This window comes from Clarias gariepinus, chromosome 10 (genome assembly GCF_024256425.1).
Source record: "Clarias gariepinus isolate MV-2021 ecotype Netherlands chromosome 10, CGAR_prim_01v2, whole genome shotgun sequence".
In the NCBI taxonomy this organism is placed as follows: Eukaryota; Metazoa; Chordata; class Actinopteri; order Siluriformes; family Clariidae; genus Clarias; species Clarias gariepinus.
The window spans coordinates 27,219,877-27,241,783 of record NC_071109.1 but is presented as its reverse complement, the minus strand read 5'-3'; the positions used below and the strand labels follow the sequence as shown (position 1 = coordinate 27,241,783).

General features: G+C 39.2%; 2 protein-coding genes across 3 annotated transcripts in view; both read left to right on the top strand.

The window, feature by feature from the left end:
* celsr1b (cadherin EGF LAG seven-pass G-type receptor 1b) overlaps positions 1-1,258 on the top strand; it is a 49,690-nt gene extending 48,432 nt beyond the window's left edge. The window contains exons 34-35 of the mRNA XM_053505742.1: positions 242-509; positions 1,045-1,258. Coding sequence (XP_053361717.1) covers positions 242-509; positions 1,045-1,069 — 293 coding nt within the window. The 3' untranslated portion in view covers positions 1,070-1,258. The remainder of the gene's footprint in view (positions 1-241; positions 510-1,044) is intronic.
* Positions 1,259-5,156: 3,898 nt separating this feature from the next.
* Positions 5,157-21,907, top strand: part of gramd4b (GRAM domain containing 4b) — a 34,246-nt gene continuing 17,495 nt past the window's right edge. For both annotated transcript variants that reach the window (XM_053506479.1, XM_053506478.1), the window contains exons 1-3: positions 5,157-5,393; positions 12,604-12,811; positions 17,342-17,462. In XM_053506479.1, coding sequence (XP_053362454.1) covers positions 5,365-5,393; positions 12,604-12,811; positions 17,342-17,462 — 358 coding nt within the window. In that variant the 5' untranslated portion in view covers positions 5,157-5,364. The remainder of the gene's footprint in view (positions 5,394-12,603; positions 12,812-17,341; positions 17,463-21,907) is intronic.

Here is a 21,907-nt window from a genome sequence, read left to right as displayed (position 1 = left end):
CACATGAAATGATCTCTAGGTGTGAAAGAATATACAATATATGATAAGAGTTTATATACTAATATCTCATTCATGGTTTATTTTGGTATTGCAGGTTTAGTTCAGGATTCCAGCCCAACATTTTATTAAAAACTCGAATTACCTTGAATTAATTTCAGCCATGCATGTACTGTATACAGTAACTATTTTCTCTCTTCTTTCCCCACTGTCCTTATTCCCATTTCCTTCTCCCCCACGTTAGGCATTTTAAAGAACAAAATCACGTACCCTCCTCCACTGACTGACAAGAACCTCAAGAACCGTTTTCGGGAGAAGCTGGGTGACTACAACTCCCCCACCATTTCATATAAAACTACATCATTAGGGTCAAATAATGGCCTGCGCCATGGCACTGAGACTGGCAGTATTATCATTGAAGCCCCAGCTCTTCCACTCACCAACACTCTGAACACGATCACAGTGGAGCCCAGAACGAGTCCTACGTTTGCGGAGGAAGACACAAACTCAGAGTCAGTAATGCCATGAACCCTCTATTTTATCATATTTTTTTATTTTAAGGTGTTTCAGTCAGAATGAACCTTTCTGCAGCAGCATGCCAGTATCATAACCCATAGTCTATTAGAGTATAAATGACCTTGCTGTCTGGGGGGAAAGGATGGCATTATCCTTATTCCTTTCCATCAGGTGTCTCTGAGCTTTTGCAGGTACAATAGCATCTCCTGCAAATCCATTAAGCTGCCCTGTGAGACTGCATGAGCAGAAGTAAGACTAGAGAGGTGGTGGCTGAATCTCATGCTAGCTGTATTTAAACCTTTTTGTTTGGAGCACAAGTTGTAATATAATTATATAATATAGTGCAGTGAAACAAAGTATGGTGGATTTTTGTCCACCATGTGACCCTCATTTTTGTATTTTATACCTGCTATGGGAAATAGTTATGTACATTTTTGTAAAAAAAAAAAAAAAGTTTGTGATGCAATTCTTCTTGTGTTAGCAATTCTTACCTGACACCCTCCCTTCCTTATGTTTTGTTATCTCTCTTAGTGCAAGCAATGAGACCTCGATCTGAAGATGGAATTTTCAGTTTAGAAAGTTTACCCAACTGTTCAGGAAGAGCACCCATTAGCACCGGATCACGATACTCCTATGGAGAACATTATTATTCCAGAACATTATTCTGTTTGCAAGAGAAAAGAAGGTCAAAAATGGATCGGGGAACTATACATCCCATCACCACACCCTACAGAGCCGAGCCCAATGTGTATTTATGTAAAGAAAAAAATAATAATGTTGGTAATGTTTGGGAGCCAGCATAGTACAACCCAGCATAGTATTGTCCATACTTGGCCTCGGTCTAAACTGCCATAAATACATAACCAGGTTGCAACTGTACCTGTAAAGACCTGCTTTCATTGACTTGGTCTACAATTGTAAGTGATATGTACAGTCTTTGTTTATAGGAATTTGTATATTTGGTTATAATTTCCCATTTGCCAATACTGAATGTGTACTTTTCTTTGCATGTACTTGTTTTTTTTTTTTTTTTTTTTTAATTGAACATTTGACCATCTATATGACTGTGGAGTGTTCCAGTGTTTACCTGAGTTTTAGTCCAATGAAGGAGTCCAACACTGGTTCAAACATACTGTGATTCTTTAAGGAACAGACATTTGTTATATCAGAGGCTGGTTTTCTACTATAACACTATTTTTTGATAATGCACACCACACAGTGTTTTGAATAAATTTGAATGTTTAGAGCAGGCCTTAATGTTCTAACATAAGACAGAAGATGGGATAAATGACCTCTCCTCCTTCATTTACTTCTTCAGGGAGTATTTTATGTTTTTTCATCTCTTACTTTGTTTTTGTGGTTATTGTGGATGTAATAGCCGAGACATAAATTCGAATTAGCTCCAGGCAAAGCGAATTGACAGAGATTAACTTTCTTTTTTGTAAATTATGGCCAAGCTTGTTAGTATACAGGAGAAGAAAAATGACCGAGAAACGGCATTTATCCTCTATGGCATAAAGGAGTAGTAACTGAAACAGAACTTCTTTTAAGCAGAAGTGATTAAGAGACTTACGAGAAGGACTGTTATCTGAATAAAAAATCAGTCGTATGTTTCCAAAAACAGTTTCATTTTGTTTGTTAAAAGAATTTGCTTATAGCCAGTCAGACACTGGATACAGATGTGAAAGTTGTAAGTTGATATGTTTGCACTGAAATCATAGTCTGTAAATAAACATCATGAACGTTTTTTATATACGTGCTTGGGATTTGTCTTTATTCGAGCAAAAGCCTGATCTTGCTTCAGTAGAAGGGTGGTCAGTTTTAAATACTACTTTTCCTCCATGCCATGTTGAGTATAACATTAATATTTATTATGTATTATGTAATTTTACATTGTATCCTCACTAATCAGAAATTGATCAGGGAAACCTAATGCACCGTACATTGCGTTTTTGTTTATGCAGCCATTAATCGTTAAATTTTTTTATTGTGTAAGTAAAGTTATAAGATAATATTAGGACCATTCTTAATGCTGTGCAGTAATGTATATGTGACGAATCAAGGATGAACTTAAGTTTATCAGTTGAAGTAGCAATAGTATGCAATAAATACTGAGTTTAATAAAAGAGTTGTTTTGAATTTAAAATGAAAATCTAAAAATACTGTTATTAGAGAAGAATTATACAACCTGGTTATCTTTGGAAAACGATTTTGACATAAAAATAATGAAATTAGCTAATTTTATTTTCTGAGGTTTAATTTTCTTTGCCGCTAGATGGCGCTCAACTGCAATTCCTTCTGAGATTAATGACCACAGACAAAAAATGTTTCTGCAGAGCATTAAATAATTATTTAATATTAAACTAGAGGTTTAATTCTGCCTGCGTACATCCACCTAATAATGATCCAGTAATCAGATGAAGATATTTTATTACCTCATGGTATGAAACAGGGTGAGGTAATAAATGACGCTGCCTCCTGTTACATTTGGTGAGGAATGTGATGTCAAAAACGTCTTTACCTAAATTAAATAGGATTACACCAATTCCCATTACGTGTATTTTGATTCTGAGGTAGTATCGCAGAAAGCGTGCGCGCTCAGATTGGTCAACAGTGTTTTTGTCTAGACGTATTTCCAAAAACTGGATGCTTTGAGGCAAGTATTGAGGTTCTGCTGGTGTTCATCATTGGGGAATAACAGGAAGAGTTTGATAAAACTTGCCTTCAAGGAACAATTACTCATCCAATTATTCTTTCAGCATCTCTGTGTTCATGCATTGTTTGGTGAGTCCCATTTTCTACCATACCCTGTCTTCACTCCTTTGAGCCTATCTTCACCTAAATAGTTCTTTTGTTGAAAATGGCTTTAACCCAATTAAAATGTTTTCCTGTAATTCCAATCTTGTGCATTTTGATTAGCAATCCTTCTTTACACTTAACTCATGACTCATCGTCTCACTCAGTCATCACGTATACCTCTATATACAGGGCCACAGGGGCCTGAAACCTGTTCCAGGAGACTTAGGGTATGATGTGGGGTACACACTGAATGGGGTGCCAATCCATCAAAGAGCACACCTATACTGTATACACTATGGGGAATTTGGAAATGCCAGTTAGCCTTATCTGCATGTCACAGGAGCGCCCAAAGGAAACCCACCAGGGACGGGGAGAACATGCTAATTTTATGCAGACAGAATAAAACCCAGATCCTGGAGGTGCCATGCTGCCCCAATAATGACCTGGTAATCAAATGCAGATATATTATTACTTCACAATATAAAATAAAATTTGATTTGATATAAGTCAGCCAACAAATGTATACACACTTCAGTTGGACTTCAGAACACTGTTGGACCCTTGAGCAAGGTCCTTTACCCCAAGTGCTCAGATACAATTGGGCACCAAGCTGGCAACACAAACCTGTAAATAACTGCCACAGAAATTACGAATATACTGTACACTACCATTCAAAACTTTGGTGTCAATTTCTAACTCCTTGATGGTTCCTGATTTTTATTTCTTTCTACATTGTAAAGGAATGCTGAAGGCATCCAAAAATGCATTAATCTCCTTTGAACAGTTGATATTAAGATGTTTCTGCTACTTATGCTCTGTAAAGACTTCATAACGCCTCTTCTGAGGTGCTGTTAATTGGTCATTTTTCAGGCTGATAACTCTAAATGAACTTCTGGTCTGCGGCAGAGGTAGGTTTTGGTCTCGCCCTCCTGGGATGGCCTTCATGAGAGCCAGTTTCATTATGGTGCTTGACGGATTTTGCAAATGCACTTGACAATACTGTTACATGTCAGGAACTATTACAGAAAGGCTGACCACTTCGTCTTAAATTAACAACTAACTGTTGTTTTTGTTGTTGTTATGTAATTACCTAATTCCATATGTGTTATTTTATAGTTTTGAAATCCCCAGTATTGTTGTTGAATGTAGAAAATAAATCACTAAACAAAAACAAAGACATTTGCAAGTGACCCCAAACTATTGAACGGTCGTTTATATAATGTAACTGTCACATTTTGTTGCTTTGATTGAGTTCACAAGTCATTTTAAGGATGGGGGCTGGCGGGGGGGTGATCCATTTCAAAAATCCATGGTTTTTTTTTTTTTACTATTTTCCTCTGACATGTTGGTGCTATATCTTTCACTTGGATGTTAAGGTTGCACTGAATAAATACAGCTGGATAAAATAAAAACCTGTCAGGCAGCAAAGCAACAAAATCTGATTCTTTTCTACCCACTGTAGATAGATGGATAGATAGATAGATAGATACTTTATTGATCCCAAAGGAAATTTAATCATTGATCCATTGCTTGTAACGATCCCTATCACGTGACTAAATACGGCTATGGGAAAGGTTCGTTAAAATGTTTTTGGGCGGAGGGTGTCATGTTATACAAATTGTTTTAACTAAATAAATATATATTTTAATAACAATCTAAAAATCACTACCACTGACTATAACGCTACCTCCCATGGTTTAATGTTTAATTACAGCAGGTGCTTCAGCAGCGTTGCCGTTACAACTTCATGAGAAACGCTGTGAGGTTACGAGAAAATCTATAAGCGCTTCCGCCTTAGTGACGACATTTCCGGTGACGTTATCACGCCAGAAATCAGCAACAGACTGACACCGATCATCGGCGGGCCTTTGCTCCGGGGAACGCCGTCTTTCCTCATGTATTACCGGAAGAGCCGAAGCCTGCAGTCTTTGGTTGGATTTTCCTTTTGAGATTAGGCGTTTGTCTCTAACATTAATCGTGCAGAAGGAGGATTTTTTTGGCAGGTTGTTGGACGGAAAGAGACAAAGCGCGGATATTCTGACGTTCCTGTTGATGCAACTTTGTTGCAGGTTCCGTGCAGGGTGAGTGTGGAGCACTGCCGCGCTTCTGGTCGTGTCTCTCAGCCCGGTGCTGATGTCTGGCTGACCGTAAAGCTTTGCATTAGTCTTGTCTGACCTCTACACTTGTGTATTCTGTGTTTTTCTGATCAGTGCATGATTTGGTGTAAGGCGTCCTGTTGCACTTGACTAATTAATAACCCCGTGCATATTGCTTCAGCTTCAAACGGAATAACTGTTGGGGGTAATGCATTAGTGTGTTAGAGTAGTTTTTACATAAATAAAAAAAAGTAAAAAATAGAAACAATAAATTAAATGATTGAGGTGGTTCTATAATAGGCTATCATTTGATCAACACTTTAGCCTGTTGATTATTTCAGGATTGTTTGCGTATATATGTGTCTATTTAAGTAATTTCTGGTGACATCGTGGTGCATCCAGATGCTGAGCGCAACGTTTCCGTGCAAGTTTTCACGGCTGCTTGTAACATCTGTATCCACCATGAGGAGAACAAAGAGATGTTGTTGCACACAGACTATAATGTATCCCGCTGCTGAAGGGCGATGATCAGACTTTCTCGCATTAAAAGGTCCGACATAATCGGGAATAAACTGCCGGCTTTTATTGGAAATGCAGTATTTACCCAGAGAGTGCATTAGACATGAATTCAGAAATGTGAGAAACTGAGTGAGCCCAGTGACCCCGCCCATATCCGGGCACCTGTACTGTAAAGGCAGAAGGGAGACTCCGAAAATAATAATAATCATCATCATCATCATCATCTATATTATTGTTTTTGTTGCTCTTTTTTTTTTAAGTCCAAGTAGATCCAATCTATTATAATTGAGTTTTTTATTATACAATTTTTTATCAGTATGATACTGATGGTGATTCATTTTTTCCGTAAACGGAATCGATTTCTTTGAACTCCCATCAAAGTTTCGACATCCTGGTTGCGCACATGCGGTCTATAAGGTGTCTATAAACTAACATTATGCCAAAAATGTCCCAATCTTATGTTATTCAATGACTTCTGCTGTGCCCCGTCCTTAAGATGATGCATCATTACATATGAGGTGTTGATTTTACGGTTTCATGTTCTGTCGGGACGTTTAAGAAGAACATCTATAATCTATACATAATCGTTAAGAATGTATACACATGATTCAACTTCTTTTTACTTGGACAGTCTGTTTATTAAAAAGAATTATTATTACATTACAGTATTACAATGCTACATAAGGTGGAGCAATGCTGCCACGTTATTAAGCTGAGAAGGTTTGTCACAAATGTCATACTTTACCCCAGACTGAGTGAATGATGGAATATGCTGTTGATCAGCTGAATGTCTTAGTTTTTCACATCTAAGTGCCAATGTCTTATGTTTTCCTGCCAACACTAAAGAAAATCAATAGTCTAATTATCTGTAGGTCGTTCCTCAAACAGTCTGGGATCAATACACAAACCATGAGTAAAAACAGGGGTCATAGTCCCAAATAACTAACCAATAAATGTCTTACACACCCACAAACACACTCATAAAGCACACACACCCACAAACACACGTTTTAAAATCTCTCCATCAAAAACTTAGTTAGATAGAAGTGAAATATTTGGGATAGTACCATTACTAATAAATGATATAAAGCATGTTAGGAAACAGTGTACAGTCAATACTGAATTGACTATAAATCTATGAGAATTAATACAAAAGCATAAAGTATGTTTAATATTTAATCATGTATTCATCAAAGAGTTTAGTAACACTTTACTAAATGTAAAAAACATGTGAAAATAAAAGATAAAGATATGAGGAATATAAAGATGCTGCTTATGCCTGGTTCTATTCTTAGTTAAAATCTGACATGCAAATAATGAGATTTTTCAGCTGGACCAGTGTGTGTCAAGTGTCTTTCATTCTCCTAATGCTCACGTAGCTACTTAAACAAGTACAAGTAAATATTTAGTGGTGTAACATTTAACCAATAAAGATGGATTAATCTGTTTGTGTGTGTGTGTGTATATGTATATATATATATATATATATATATATATATATATATATATATATATAATGTATATGTGTATGTACATGTGTGTGTGTGTGTGTGTGTGTGTGTGTATATATATATATATATATGTATATATATATATGTATATATATATATATATATATATATATATATATATATATATATATATATAATACTGTATGCAGGTGTTTTTTGTTGTCAAGCAGCCTAAAAGCTTTCAGTATGTAGGAAGCGTGATGATTACGAGATAACGCTGATAGTAGACATGGGTGCGTGTCTCATAAAGATTGGATTTTAGACCCAAACCTTTTTGGACTCCTCAGTGGTTGGGAGTGGAACTGATTTATAACGAGAGTATAAACGGGAAGCTTTTATTGCCATTTGATATATTAGTAGTAATTTGCTTTCAGTGAGCACATCAATAAATTACAGCTCTGCCTGTAAAACACAACATAATGTTCACACCTACCATCATTGTAATATAAAGGTTTACAGAACATACACATTTCCACTGCGGGTATGTGTGTGTATGTATGTATGTATGTGTATATATTATTATTATTGTTATTATTATTATTATTATTATTTTCATATGTATAGTAGACAATCACACCTGCATCTCAGAACATGGGAATAGTTTGTTAGTTCTGCTTTATATTGCAAAACATGTCCAGAGAATACTGTACATTGGTCGGCCAAAACAAGTAATAACACTAAGGTTTATTCAACTGTCAAACAGGATGTTGGCCAATTCATGTGCGAAAGTGATTTTTCATGGTCCCAGAACAACTCTTTCACAATACGAGTCCAAAAATGTTCCATCAGGCCATCCAAAATGTGCATAGATGAGATAACCTAGTGGTCATTCAGTACATTCAGGTCATCAGTTGACCTTATTTTATTGCCACATAACATTGTTGAGTCTAGACCTGACCAACCTGAAGCAACCCCAGATCATAACACTGTCTCCAGAGGCTTGTATAGCAGACACCATGCATGATGGGTGCATCACTTCATGCGCTTCCTTTCTTACCCTGATGCACCCTAACAGATCTGGAATGGGGTCTAGTCTGAACTCATCAGACCACACAACTATTTCTCATTGCTCCAACATCCAATCTTTATGATCCCTACCAAGCCTGAAGCCTTTTTTCTCATTGGTTCCACTAACATGTGGGTTTCTTATGGCCACACAGCTGTTTAGTCCCAATCATGTGAGCTCTTATCAAATTGTGTGTGTGGAAATCCTCTTACTTTCACTATTGAGTAAACCTGTGATTTTTTTTTTTTTTTTTTTTTTTTTTACCAAGCGTTTAGGTGATTTCCATTCATGAATCTTTTTGCACAACATTTCCTCCACAATGTATATTGGACCTCTCTAAACCCGAACTCAGTATTTTCAAATTTCCTTAGCTGTTTTTTTTACTCCATGCAGGACGATAATTTCACCCTTCTGAAACTGTGACTTATTTTTTTACCAGGCAGTGTATATGACTTTAAGATTTTCATAACCTATACGTTGATCTACTAATCTAACTATTTATAATTCTAGGTATAGAGTTTTAGACTCTTCAGGCTGTGGTTACATGGTTACAGGGCACGGCAGGTCAAAAGAGTGACATTCATCAATAATCCATGGGAATTCAACACTGTTTCCATCTGAGCAAACAGTACACAAAGTAAAGATTAAGCTGTTCTCATAAATTCTGTGTGAAAGAATATCCAACTTTATCTCAGTATTTGTACACACTGTTATTTGCAGAGTAATCGAACATGTTAAAGAGAGGAAAACTTTGCTCAGAAATCTCTAAAGCCAGGTCATGTGGAGTGCTTCATCCAAAGGCTGCTATTAGCGAGACCATCCTTTAAAAAAAAAAAAAAAATTATTTAACATTTGTTGCTTAACAAAATTCTTCTGTTTGGAGGCAATTTATTTGACTGTTTCTGCACTTCCGTATTGCCTCGTTAGACGGATGTGTATATAGATAGATGGAGAGAGGGAAGTAACGGGAGGATTTTATTGATCAATGAGGGATATTGTTTCGTCATAGGTGTACTGAGGCCACCAAGTCATGACTACATACAACAAATTACAATATACAGAAGGCACTTATTTAGTATATGAAATATTAAGTAATAAAATAATTAATAAGTACTGTAAGGAAAAACAAAATACTAAATGTTAATGTGTCATAGCATTGGTCATGTAATCAAATATTTTCAAGCGAAGACTAAGCCTGTTTATTAATATTGTATTATTACACGTGTGTTAAGTATATGTGACTGGTTTTGGTGGCGTAATACAAGCAGTGTTCAATTTAAACTGGGATTTTATTTTATTATTTTAGTAATTGCTACACTGATGCACTCATTCCAGCATTTCATATACACCATCAATGTAGAGAGTATGTCAGAGCCATGACCGGACTGCCTGCTTCTTGTCTAAAACTCTGGCCTCACTAGAACAATGTCAGGACTGTATGGTGGATGTGCCAGTAATGTACCAGCTGAGCTTCTGCAATGTGTTGATAAATGATTGTGTGTATAGTTTTGACAGACAGATGTGTCGCTTTTGTAAGTTGGTGGCAAGTTATCCATTGATTTTTAAGGATCACCAGTTTGACTCGCTGAATGCCCACTGCAGCAGGCTCTGAGGATCAGATGATACGGCCTTTGCACCATTCAGATTAGCACCATTACTGCGGCTAAGCTCAAGGGCTCAACTGTGGCGACCTGGCGGAGCTGGGGCTCGAGCCGCCGATCCGTAACTCAGAGCCAACTAAGAGTCTCATCACCGTACTATGCTTCAAGTCTTCTGTAAATGTCAATTGGGCTTCCACCTTCATTCATAAGAATTCTTACAAGTGCTGGTTTGACTTGAGCAGTGGAAATATATTGGAAAGAGTCTTTTCCCATCCAGGAAATTCCAAGATTGACTCCAAGATGAGTAGGCTGGTACGTTATCTTGTTTATCATGAGAATCACGTATTCCTGCTTGAGGTAGAAAAAAGGAGCAGGACTGGAGCTTTAGAAAGTTTCAGCTCAGGCCCACATGCTTTGTTCCCAGGCTGGGTGTTTTTTTGGCTCCGAGGTCAAACCACTGTGCTGAATACTGAGTTGGCACACCACACCGAGTTTTTTTGCTCAGTGTAGGCTCCTGGCTTCAAGATGAGTTTCAAGGTTTTTCTGTTCTTGTGCTGCCTCGGTCATCATTAGTCGTGGAAAAAAAAAAGTTTTTTTCCATATGGTGCAGCTCAGAGCAAAAAAATGTCAAGAAAGTGTTGAGAGGGAACCTGGATAATTCAACTCCTGCTATAGTACTGATATTGAATGAATACCGCTGCAGAGTCAGTAAAAAGTCTGAGTGTGAATAAATATACTATAAAACCCAGAATCATGTGGATAATAGTTGATAATGAGCCTCAATAAATAAGGACAATTAATTACAAACTGTAGCTTGGACGAGGAGTATTTATATGTTGCAGACCACACTTTGAGAGCCATGTGTAATATTTGGAGAAGCGGAAATCCTGTGTGCATAATTCATGTAGCTGCACTTATTATCCCAGCCGGGGGGGTTTACATGGTATTAAGCAAAAGTGTTTTCTCCCATACACACTGACTCATTCGGAAAGGATAAGCATGGTGTTTTATTTTTACATGGTGGTGGAATGAAGTGTGTGGGTGTTCGACGCCCAGCCCATGTCTCTTGTACAACTGTCTATTTCCCCTCCAGTTCAGAGATTTTCCTTTCCTTCTCCGCAGCTCTCATTATAATAATAAGGCTGTCTGTAAGCCCCGGATTCCTCTTCTGCTTCCTGCCAATGGAGAATGTCTTTGTCACATTTTGCTAATGAGCTCTTTTATTAACTTCTTTTTATTTTTTTTTCTCAGAGCTTGGTATTTTTAATCCTCTTTTCATGTGTTTGTCCTCGTCTAATTTATGAGATTTTAGAAAGGTTAAAAAAGGACAATTTTAGACTGAACACTATGCCTGGTAATTGACATTAACATAAAATGACTTAAATGGCAAATATTACAGTACATGACTGTATATCTTGTTGAGTGTTTGACATTTCACATTTACACTTGTGACTTGTCACGCTTGTGTATTTCTTGGCACTGTGCCTGGAATCACATTCCTTCCATTCCTCCCCGTGATTGTAGGATTAGATTTTTTTATTATTATAATGTAACAAAATATAAAAGTAATAGAAACGAGTTTGTACAAGTCGAACCAGGACGTGTAAGGAAATGTCTCGTACATGTGTAAAAACCGACACTTGCAGAAGACTTCATGCACAGTACAGTAAAAAGACTCTTAGCCGCATTAAATCATTTGAATGGTGCAAAAGTTTTAATGCAGGTTTTATGTCCATGAATGATGATTCCAGCCAAGGTGGTTCAAAGACCGCTGCAGTTCGGCAGGAGATGTCTCTAAACTGTGCACACAATCATTCACAAACACGATTTGCACATTACAGGAACTTAAATGGGAGTTACCTTATCACCTATGCATTCCTGACCTCGATTCAAGCAATTTCAACATGTTTGGGCCATAATAGGAGTTCCTGGGAGGCCAGCGTTTCAGATGTAAAGCAGGCAGTCTGATCATGGCTCCGGTGTACTAAGAAAACATTCTAGCTTAATGGTATCCAAATGTTAATGAAACACTGAGATAAGTGCATTAGTGTACTGTAGCTGGGTATTTATTTAGAGTTCTATTCATTTAGCGAATGCCTTTAATACATTTTAAGGACCTGAATAATGATTTAAATACAGTATTTAAAAAAAAAAAGACATAATTTCTTTAGTAAACAGGGTATATGCATGACTGTTAAAGCTCATTTGCGGGCCCTAAAATATAATAACTGCTAACAGATTTATATTGATGGCTTTTTTTTTTTTTTTTTTTATTATGCCTGTCCCTATATCTTCAAACCATGGCATTAATTTGACAAAATCTTGGTGATTTAGTCAACATTTTGATTCAATAAAGAACAGCTCAGTCTGATGTATATAAAATATATATTTAGTAGAAGGTTATTTATTACATTCACACCTTTTTTTTTTATTTCAAGGTTTTTACAGTATTATGCATGATGTCATTCAGTCCCACTTTTCATAAGTCACAGTCATACATTGTAGATGTAGGACCCTGCATCTATATCTCAGGCTTTTCTTGTTTTGTGTCCCTGCAGAGTTGCCATCCACCATGCTAAGATAAAGGCACAGAGCCGTGTTCTGAAGATGCTAAAGCGACTGGACAAGATAAGGTTCAGAGGACAGAAGCGTGATGAGTTCCTGGACATCGCAGAGTCGCCCAACGCCTCGGACAGTGAATGCAACGATGATCTCTTGACGAAACCTCCAGCCCCTGTCAAAGATGGAGAGGAGATGCGGGACCCTGTGAGTGCTATTTTAAAACATTGTGGCTCCTAATCAGAGTAATTAGCTTCTTCTCATCTCCCAGCGTAATAGTAATCCAGGAGACATTGTCCTGCTGTGCAGCGTGGTGTTTAATGTGCTCTTCCTGAATCGCTGACTGCTGTCGGGGTTAAGTCACTATCTCTTTATGGGGTTGACCACTGGGCTTTAAATACCTCCTGGCTTCATCAAAGTCTATTGCCTTAATAAAATTGAAGTGTCTGTGTACTTATTACTGTAGTTATATGGTAACCGGGGGATAATGTGATTTAATCCATTTTAATATTATATTATTTCTAAACAGATTAGACTTCTTAGCCCGGTTTCCTGTTGACACAGAACATACACGTGTGACGTACAATATATACGCTTCATGACCTCCTATTAACAGCAATTATAGCACAGTTCATTACGATTCTATCTAAGATTGTTCTAGTTTTAAAGACGTGAGTCACTACCTCAGCGTTAAGTGGACAGTAAAAGGATGGGAACAATTCATGGTTAGCCAACTCCCATGCCTGTCAATTGCAGTTGATTCATAAATATTGGCGAACATCCTCTTAATGAGGCGATTTGTCCAATTATTTAGTCATAGCCTAGATATGTTTGTTTGAATAGAAAAATGGTTAAATAGTGCAGTTTAAATTAAAATAATTGTAGTGTCATTCTTTTTTATCATATCGTTCAGCCCTCTATGTTTGATACACGCATAAGGTGGGATACACTCTGGACGTGGTGCCAATCAATCAATCAGGGCACATACACACATATACGCACTCATTCACGCACTACGGGCAATTTGGGGGACGGCAGTTAGCCTAACCTGTTGGACTGAGGGAGGAAACCGGAGCACCTGGAGGAAACCCACCAAGCACAAGGAAAACAGGAATCGAACCTGGCCAGGAATCGAACCCAGACCCTGGAGGTGCAAGGTGACAGTGCTAACCGCTAAGCCACCGTGTCTGTCATATTATTATCGGATTTAAAATTTTCTACATGACACAATGAAACATTTTTTTTTTTAAATTGCCACACCCTATCATGATACTCAGAAAGGTGTGTCTACGCAGTTAATGTTTATGCCCATTCACCATCCCATAATTAACTGGCAGTCGTGCCTATGCTATTCTAACTATTGAACATGCATTAATATGCAACATCTGTTGAAATCCAGTATTTAGCTTCAAACTGAAAGCAGGCTGTCTTGACTCCACCCAGAGTGGCTTTTCAGGTTGTGAACAGGCTTAACGGGGGGAAGGCAGGTTCCTTGGAGACTTTAGAACTTCTTGTTCACTCCTGTAGCTTTGCTTAGTCTCATTACATCGCAAAACATTGCAATGTACAAAGTGTCCTTTTGAGAGTGTTTTTGTGTATACTGCTTCTTCCTGTTGTTGGGATTACAGTTGTAGGGTAAGAGATTAATCTAATGTTTCTATAACATATTGCGTTTTGGATTTATACTAGACAAAGTTTCTTACTCTTCTTTCCATTTTGCATGAATGCTTTTTAACTCTAAATGCTTGCGAGCAACTTTCTTTCACTTATTTGTACCATTCAAGGTGTAAAATGAATAAATGTGCTTAGTGCAGAATTGTTTAAGCTGTGGTTGAAACCTGTTTTAGAAATGATATCAGCTGGCAGATATGTTGTGTCTCGACAAGCTCCTGAAAAACATCTGCGCTGGCTCCAGTTGGATTGTGTACGCCTCCCATGGGGGCCTTTGATTGTTGACTTCAGCCTCGTTCTGTGCCTAGCAATGGGATACTTCCAGGAAGATGCTGCATTAATGTCCTGTTCAGGCTAGAGTAATGGGAGCTGGAGAAGTTACAGCTGAGTCTGAGTCGTAAATTAGAATGACTCAATAATTTCTCAGTACCTGGGTAGAGATGATGTCACTATTAAAACTGGATTGTTTTATGTGAACATGTGCACTGTAGTATTATATTACAACCTTAATGACTGTATTTGTTTTTCTGTTAACTGTTTTAAGATGTGCTTTCCAATGAAGCTGCACGATTAAGTGGGGGAAAAAGAATATCACGGTTTCCTCTTTTTATGTATCTTTTTTTCATGTAAAAGCATAATAAATATGATCTGATCAGATCGGATCTTAGGCGGTATTACGACCTCAGACAACTACATATAACTTTTTTTCACCGTACCATTATTTATTTATTTAACGAAAGGAAGCCAAAAAGAAAAAAAACATGTGTGCAATATCAAGTTCCCCTTCCCACTTTTACAGCATTTAAGAAAGAAAGAGGATAAAGGCTAATCATCAGTGCAGCTACTCAATGCCAAGAGTGGACCACATAAGCAATGGTTCCAGAGAAGCAATTTTTTGCTGCACATCAATTTGGAAAGGGTTGTAAAATAAATTTCAAACAATTTGGATTTCAATATTCTACAGTAAAAAAAATCTTCTTAGGAAGGGACGTTCCAGCACATTCACCCCAATGTTAGACCGTGCAATGCTCTGAGAAGTACAAAACCCCAAGAGCTACATCTCAGACCCTACAGGGCTCACTGAGCATGTTAAATGTTAAAATCCATAAAAGCACAATTAGAAGAAGACTGAACATCATGGGTCGCCAGGAGAAACCTCTTCTTTCAAAAAAACAACATGGAAGCACGACTGAGGTTTACCTGCATCTGAACAAACCACAAGACTTCTGGAACAATGTCCTATGTTCAGATGACTCCAAAGTCGAAGTGTGTGGCCGTAATGCTCAGCGCTATGTTTTGCTGAAATGCTATTTGGTTTTTCGCTAAACATGATTTGGGCGTGTTTTGCAGCCACCGTACCTGGGCACCTTGCAGTCATTGAGACAACCAGGAACTCAGTAAACCAGAGTGGACAATGATCTAAAGCATTCCAGTAAATCTACATTAGAATGGCTGAAAAATAAATGAATCAAGGTTTTAGAATGGCCTGATCAAAAATATCAATGGACTGAAGCAATGTTGTAAAGAAAAGTCTGCCAGAATGATGTAAGAGAAAGTTACACAGGACACTATTGCTTAATTACTACTTAGTTACTGCTGCTAAAGTTGGATCTACAAGCTATTGAATCATGGGGAGTACTTAATATTGACCATATGATTTATTTTTTGTTTTTAGCTTCATTTTTTCGCCTAATACTAAGACCTGTTACAATCAGATGATTTTTACACCAGATTTTACACATGACTGTACACACAATATCATTTGTCACTTGCGTGTATTAACCTGCATTAGATCATGCTCAGATCATGTTCGCTTATTACCTTGACAACAACCTCAGATTGCTATATCAGTCTCACACACACACACACACAATTAATTAACCAATTAGGAACTAAGAGTCACTCATACAACTCAATCACTTCTCTCATCTCACATCCTTACTTATGGAATTCTCTAACGAGGAGGTAGACCTAAGCAAGCTTATCAGTGTGCTTTGCGGACTTGGAGTAGTATCGTGTTATTTTTGTGCCAGATACCTGAGCGTAACTGTTTAGTACTCAGATTTTATTTTTCGCTGACTCAATCTCTCATTCGCACCTTCTCAAATTATATTTCCATTCCCTCATCTGTGTGCGCTCAACATCACGACTATTTGCCCGCTTAATTCAAGCCAGTCAGAGGCTAAAGGATGGACAATATCGGCCAATCAGAATCTGAATGGGGCGTACATTCTAGACCTGTTTCTGATTGGCTCCTTCCCGAGACGCGCATTTAGCAGCTAGCATATACTATGATATTGTATACATTATTTTATATCGGTATTATTTTAATCAGATAGGTAAATCTCTCCCTTTCTCCCTCCCCCACACATAGAGACAAGCATGTACAATTGTAATCAGGATATATATTGTATTAGTTAATTCTACAAGAGTTAGTTCCAGCCAAGCAATCTGATGGGCTCTGAACATGTGATGGTCTTGGTCAATCATTCACCAAATACATGGTAACCTAATGTCTGTTAACAGTACTTCTGTACTTCCACTGTTATGATTGGCATCATGGTAGCCTTGTGTCTGCAAAAAATATCAGTAAGTTTAAATGCCTAAATTATTTGCACTCTGTTTGATTTTCACACATTTTACAGATCTCTATAAATTTGAAAAAGTATGAAAATACATGTAAAAATCCAAAATATTGTACAAAATAATACAAAAGCAAAAGTCTCAGTTTACTGTAAAGTTGCAATGCTTTGGGTCTAATGGAAAAGTGAGCTGCAGCCAGGGAGACAATTGATTTGGCTTCAGATTTTTACATCGAAAAGGTGAAAGGAGTGCACTACAGATGTTAAGTAGAGGAGTTTAACTGTATGATAGTACCGTTATCGACAGCTTTGAATAACCTCGCCCACCACCCAGGCCCACCACCCAGGCCCACCTGAGTGACCACTGTACCGTGGTGGTTTCCCCACTGTATGGTCCATTTTTAAATTCAGTTTTCATCGTGTTTCATTTCTCTGCCTATTCTCACTCTCTTCTGCTTTTTTTTATCTGTTCTTGTCTGTCCAGGCTGGTTCAGGGTCCATGGTTATGGCTGCTACTATCCAGGACTACCAGAGGACCGAGGCGGATAGGCTCAATGAGGTCAAGGGTCACCTTGAGATCGCCTTGTTGGAGAAACATTTCCTTCGTAAGTAAAGCTTGTGCATTACCGGAGATCCTGAAGTTGAGGAGTTGCTTCTAGTTGTGAATTGTCAGTACATTGAGACAGACTCTCCAGACATTTCCTGTTATTATCAGGTAATACTAACAAAGGCTTCAACGACCTCAAGAGCAAATGTCAATAGGAGTAATTGAGACAGGATGTCACCTCGGCCATTCCGCAGTTGTGCTCGTGAACATTGACCTGAGCAGTAAATCGGTGCTTGTTTCCTCTACCAGTCTAATCATGCTGAGCTGAACAGACGTCTTTCTCTGGTTCAGTGTGTTTCAGTGAGCTGTGTCCTGTACCACTGTCCAGTTAACAGGAAAACAGGGTGTGCTAATTAAAGTTAATCCGGATGCATAAAAATTCTATATATTTATGTAAAGTCTGATAAATCATAAAAGTGCCTTCTATAGCACATGACCAGTTAATTTGTCTGAAGCCTAGTCATACATCAGAGGGATCAAGAGGCACTCACTCTCTCACTCAAACCTGTATTCAGGGTCACGGGGGCCTGGAGCCTATCCCATGAGACTTGGGGCACGAGGCAGGGTACACCCTGTACAGGTCACCAATCCATCGCAGGGCTCACACATGCACACACTACGGGCAATTTAAGAATACCAATTAACCTAACCTACATGTCTTTGGACTGTGGGAGGAAAGCGGAGAACCCGGAGGTAACCCACCAAGCATGGGGAGAACATGCAAACTCCATGCACACAGAGACGGGAATCGAGCCTGGCCCGGGAATCGAACCCACACCCCGGAGGTGCAAGGCAACAGTGCTAACCATTACACCACTGTGTGAAGCCGCCACATATCAATAGGCAGATGGTTCTAATTTTAGACTGTGCGTGTGGCTCATGGGTGCTGTTGTACAGAAAAGCAACAAAGGCTAATCGAGGGCTTTCATGTTGCTGTCTGTAAATATAGGTATGATTTGTTAAAGGGCAGTTGCATAACACAAAAAAAGCCGGAGTCTTTAATTGTTTGACAAGTAACCTCAAAGCTACAGATAATATCAGTGATTTTCTTTTCTTTTTGTTCCTTTTTTTGGTGACGGTACAATGCGGTTGCTGTGCAGCTGACCTTTGTTTCAGACATGCAGTGCTGATAATGGGGTTGTGTAAATAAAAGGACTCTGGGTAAACCAGCAAGAGTAATAAACAGGCTTGTGGGACATGAGATGTAGCTTGTTGAAGCTGTCCATAATTTAGGTTATAGCTGTATGATTATGAGCTGAATTATTATTGATGCTGTCATTTGATTTATTAATAATGATATTTTGATAATATTTTTTGAAATGCTGACAATTTAGTATCTCTGGAGGGTTTTTTGCAGCTGTTTGTCTTATACACTCAAGCAGTTATTTTAGCACTTGAAGCACACACATGGAAAGAAGTAGAAGAAGAAGAAATGTATACATATACACTCACCTAAAGGATTATTAGGAACACCATACTAATACGGTGTTTGACCCCCTTTCGCCTTCAGAACTGCCTTAATTCTACGTGGCATTGATTCAACAAAGTGCTAAAAGCATTCTTTGGTGGCCCATATTGATAGGATAGCATCTTGCAGTTGATGGAGATTTGTGGGATGCACATCCAGGGCACGAAGCTCCCGTTCCACCACATCCCAAAGATGCTCTATTGAGTTGAGATCTGGTGACTGTGGGGGCCATTTTAGTACAGTGAACTCATTGTCATGTTCAAGAAACCAATTTGAAATGATTCGAGCTTTGTGACATGGTGCATTATCCTCCTGGAAGTAGCCATCAGAGGATGGGTACATGGTGGTCATAAAGGGATGGACATGGTCAGAAACAATGCTCAGGTAGCCCGTGGCATTTAAACGATGCCCAGTTGGCACTAAGGGGGCTAAAGTGTGCCAAGAAAACATCCCCCACACCATTACACCACCACCACCAGCCTGCACAGTGGTAACAAGGCATGATGGATCTATGTTCTCATTCTGTTCACGCCAAATTCTGACTCTACCATTTGAATGTCTCAACAGAAATCGAGACTCATCAGACCAGGCAACATTTTTCCAGTCTTCAACTGTCCAATTTTGGTGAGCTCGTGCAAATTGTAGCCTCTTTTTCCTATTTGTAGTGGAGATGAGTGGTACCCGGTCGGGTCTTCTGCTGTTGTAGCTCATCCGCCTTAAGTTTGTGCGTGTTGTGGCTTCACAAATGCTTTGCTGCATACCTCGGTTGTAACGAGTGGTTATTTCAGTCAAAGTTGCTCTTCTATCAGCTTGAATCAGTCGGCCCATTTTTCTCTGACCTCTAGCATCAACCAAGGCATTTTCGCCTACAGGACTGCCGCATACTGGATGTTTTTCCCTTTTCACACCATTCTTTGTAAACCCTAGAAATAGTTGTGCGTGAAAATTCCAGTAACTGAGCAGATTGTGAAACAGTCAGACCGGCCCGTCTGGCACCAACAACCATACCACGCTCAAAATTGCTTAAATCACCTTTCTTTCCCATTCTGACATTCAGTTTGGAGTTCAGGAGATTGTCTTGACCAGGACCACACCCCTAAATGCATTGAAGCAACTGCCATGTGATTGGTTGATTAGATAATTGCATTAATGAGAAATTGAACAGGTGTTCCTAATAATCCTTTAGGTGAGTGTATATTACAACACTATGATCCATGATCATGTATGATCCATGAGCTTTGAACCTTGAGCCAGCACTGCCCTTATGGGTAAGAATTTAAAGGAAAAAACATTGACTTAGTTGCACTACACCTTTGCTGCTATGATTTAGGTCCAGTTTTTACCTTGAAGGAAAGTACTCCAGATCAATGCAACTTCCCTCTGACTAATCTTTACACTGCGATGAAACATTTGTAATCTGGAGTTCCAGGATATCAATGAACTCATGGATGCTTAGGGATGTCTTAGATTGCATGCCTTACCACCACCATCATCTAAACACCAATGACATATACAGTTTAAGAGAAGGAGCATTGAAGTCATGCTTGCTGTGAAATATTACTTTGTTTTTTATTTTGTCTTATGATTCTAATGTATATTTGACCTGTTTGAGAGTAGGGCTGGATAGACAGTATTGCTTTTTTCGCGGAAGGGTGTTCTCCTCTCCTGTCAATTTCCAGAGACTTATGGAATCTGTGAAGTTGTATTGCTTGTTTTGGACCGGCATTTTATTAACACTTTTTTTTTTTTTTCCACTTTTATTTGTAATTCATCAGCAGTAGTTATCTTTTGTGTTCTTTGGGGGTAGGACTGGAGAGTCAGGATCTGTAATGGATGGGCATTGGTAGGTTGCTCTAGACCTGGGTTTAATTCCCAGGCAATGTGCAAACCCAGCCACTGGACGGCAAAGAGCCCAGACCCCAGCCACTGGACGGCAAAGAGCCCAGACCCCAGCCACTGGACGGCAAAGAGCCCAGACCCCAGCCACTGGACGGCAAAGAGCCCAGACCCCAGGCACTGGGCGGCAAAGAGCCCAGACCCCAGCCACTGGGCGGCAAAGAGCCCAGACCCCAGCCACTGGGCGGCAAAGAGCCCAGACCCCAGCCACTGGGCGGCAAAGAGCCCAGACCCCAGCCACTGGGCGGCAAAGAGCCCAGACCCCAGCCACTGGGCGGCAAAGAGCCCAGACCCCAGCCACTGGGCGGCAAAGAGCCCAGACCCCAGCCACTGGGCGGCAAAGAGCCCAGACCCCAGCCACTGGGCGGCAAAGAGCCCAGACCCCAGCCACTGGGCGGCAAAGAGCCCAGACCCCAGCCACTGGGCGGCAAAGAGCCCAGACCCCAGCCACTGGGCGGCAAAGAGCCCAGACCCCAGCCACTGGGCGGCAAAGAGCCCAGACCCCAGCCACTGGGCGGCAAAGAGCCCAGACCCCAGCCACTGGGCGGCAAAGAGCATAAAAAATGTTGTGCCAGCAAGGGCATCCTTTGCAGTTGTGCGCGGTTCAGTTCGTTTGCCGACCCCTTGGCAGAAGCAGTATAACAATGTGTTTTGTAATGGATATAAACTGTACAGCATATGCCTTTTTTTTATTTATTTTTTTTACAGTTCTGCAGTTATGAATACAGAAAGATAAGCAGCTAAAACATGGTACTATATCCTCCAGATATGAATGTGTAGATCAGAAATCTGGTGTAATTTTTTGACAAGCCAGCAATGTGTTGGACCTGCTTTGCTGCAGATCTGAATTATACAGCTCTTTCTTCCTCAGATGAGAGAAGTTATTGCTCCCTTCTCAGGCCCTTGGTGTTGCAATTGCAAGCCAGGTAGTTAATTGGTGCTGTGTTCTTTATCGCCTGCAACATTTCATTGACTTAAACAACCTACCTAGACAAGTAAAATAAATGTACCTAGACATTTCCTCTTACCATAATCTGGAATATACAGTATATCGGTAATGAGCTGTTTGAATTTATTGT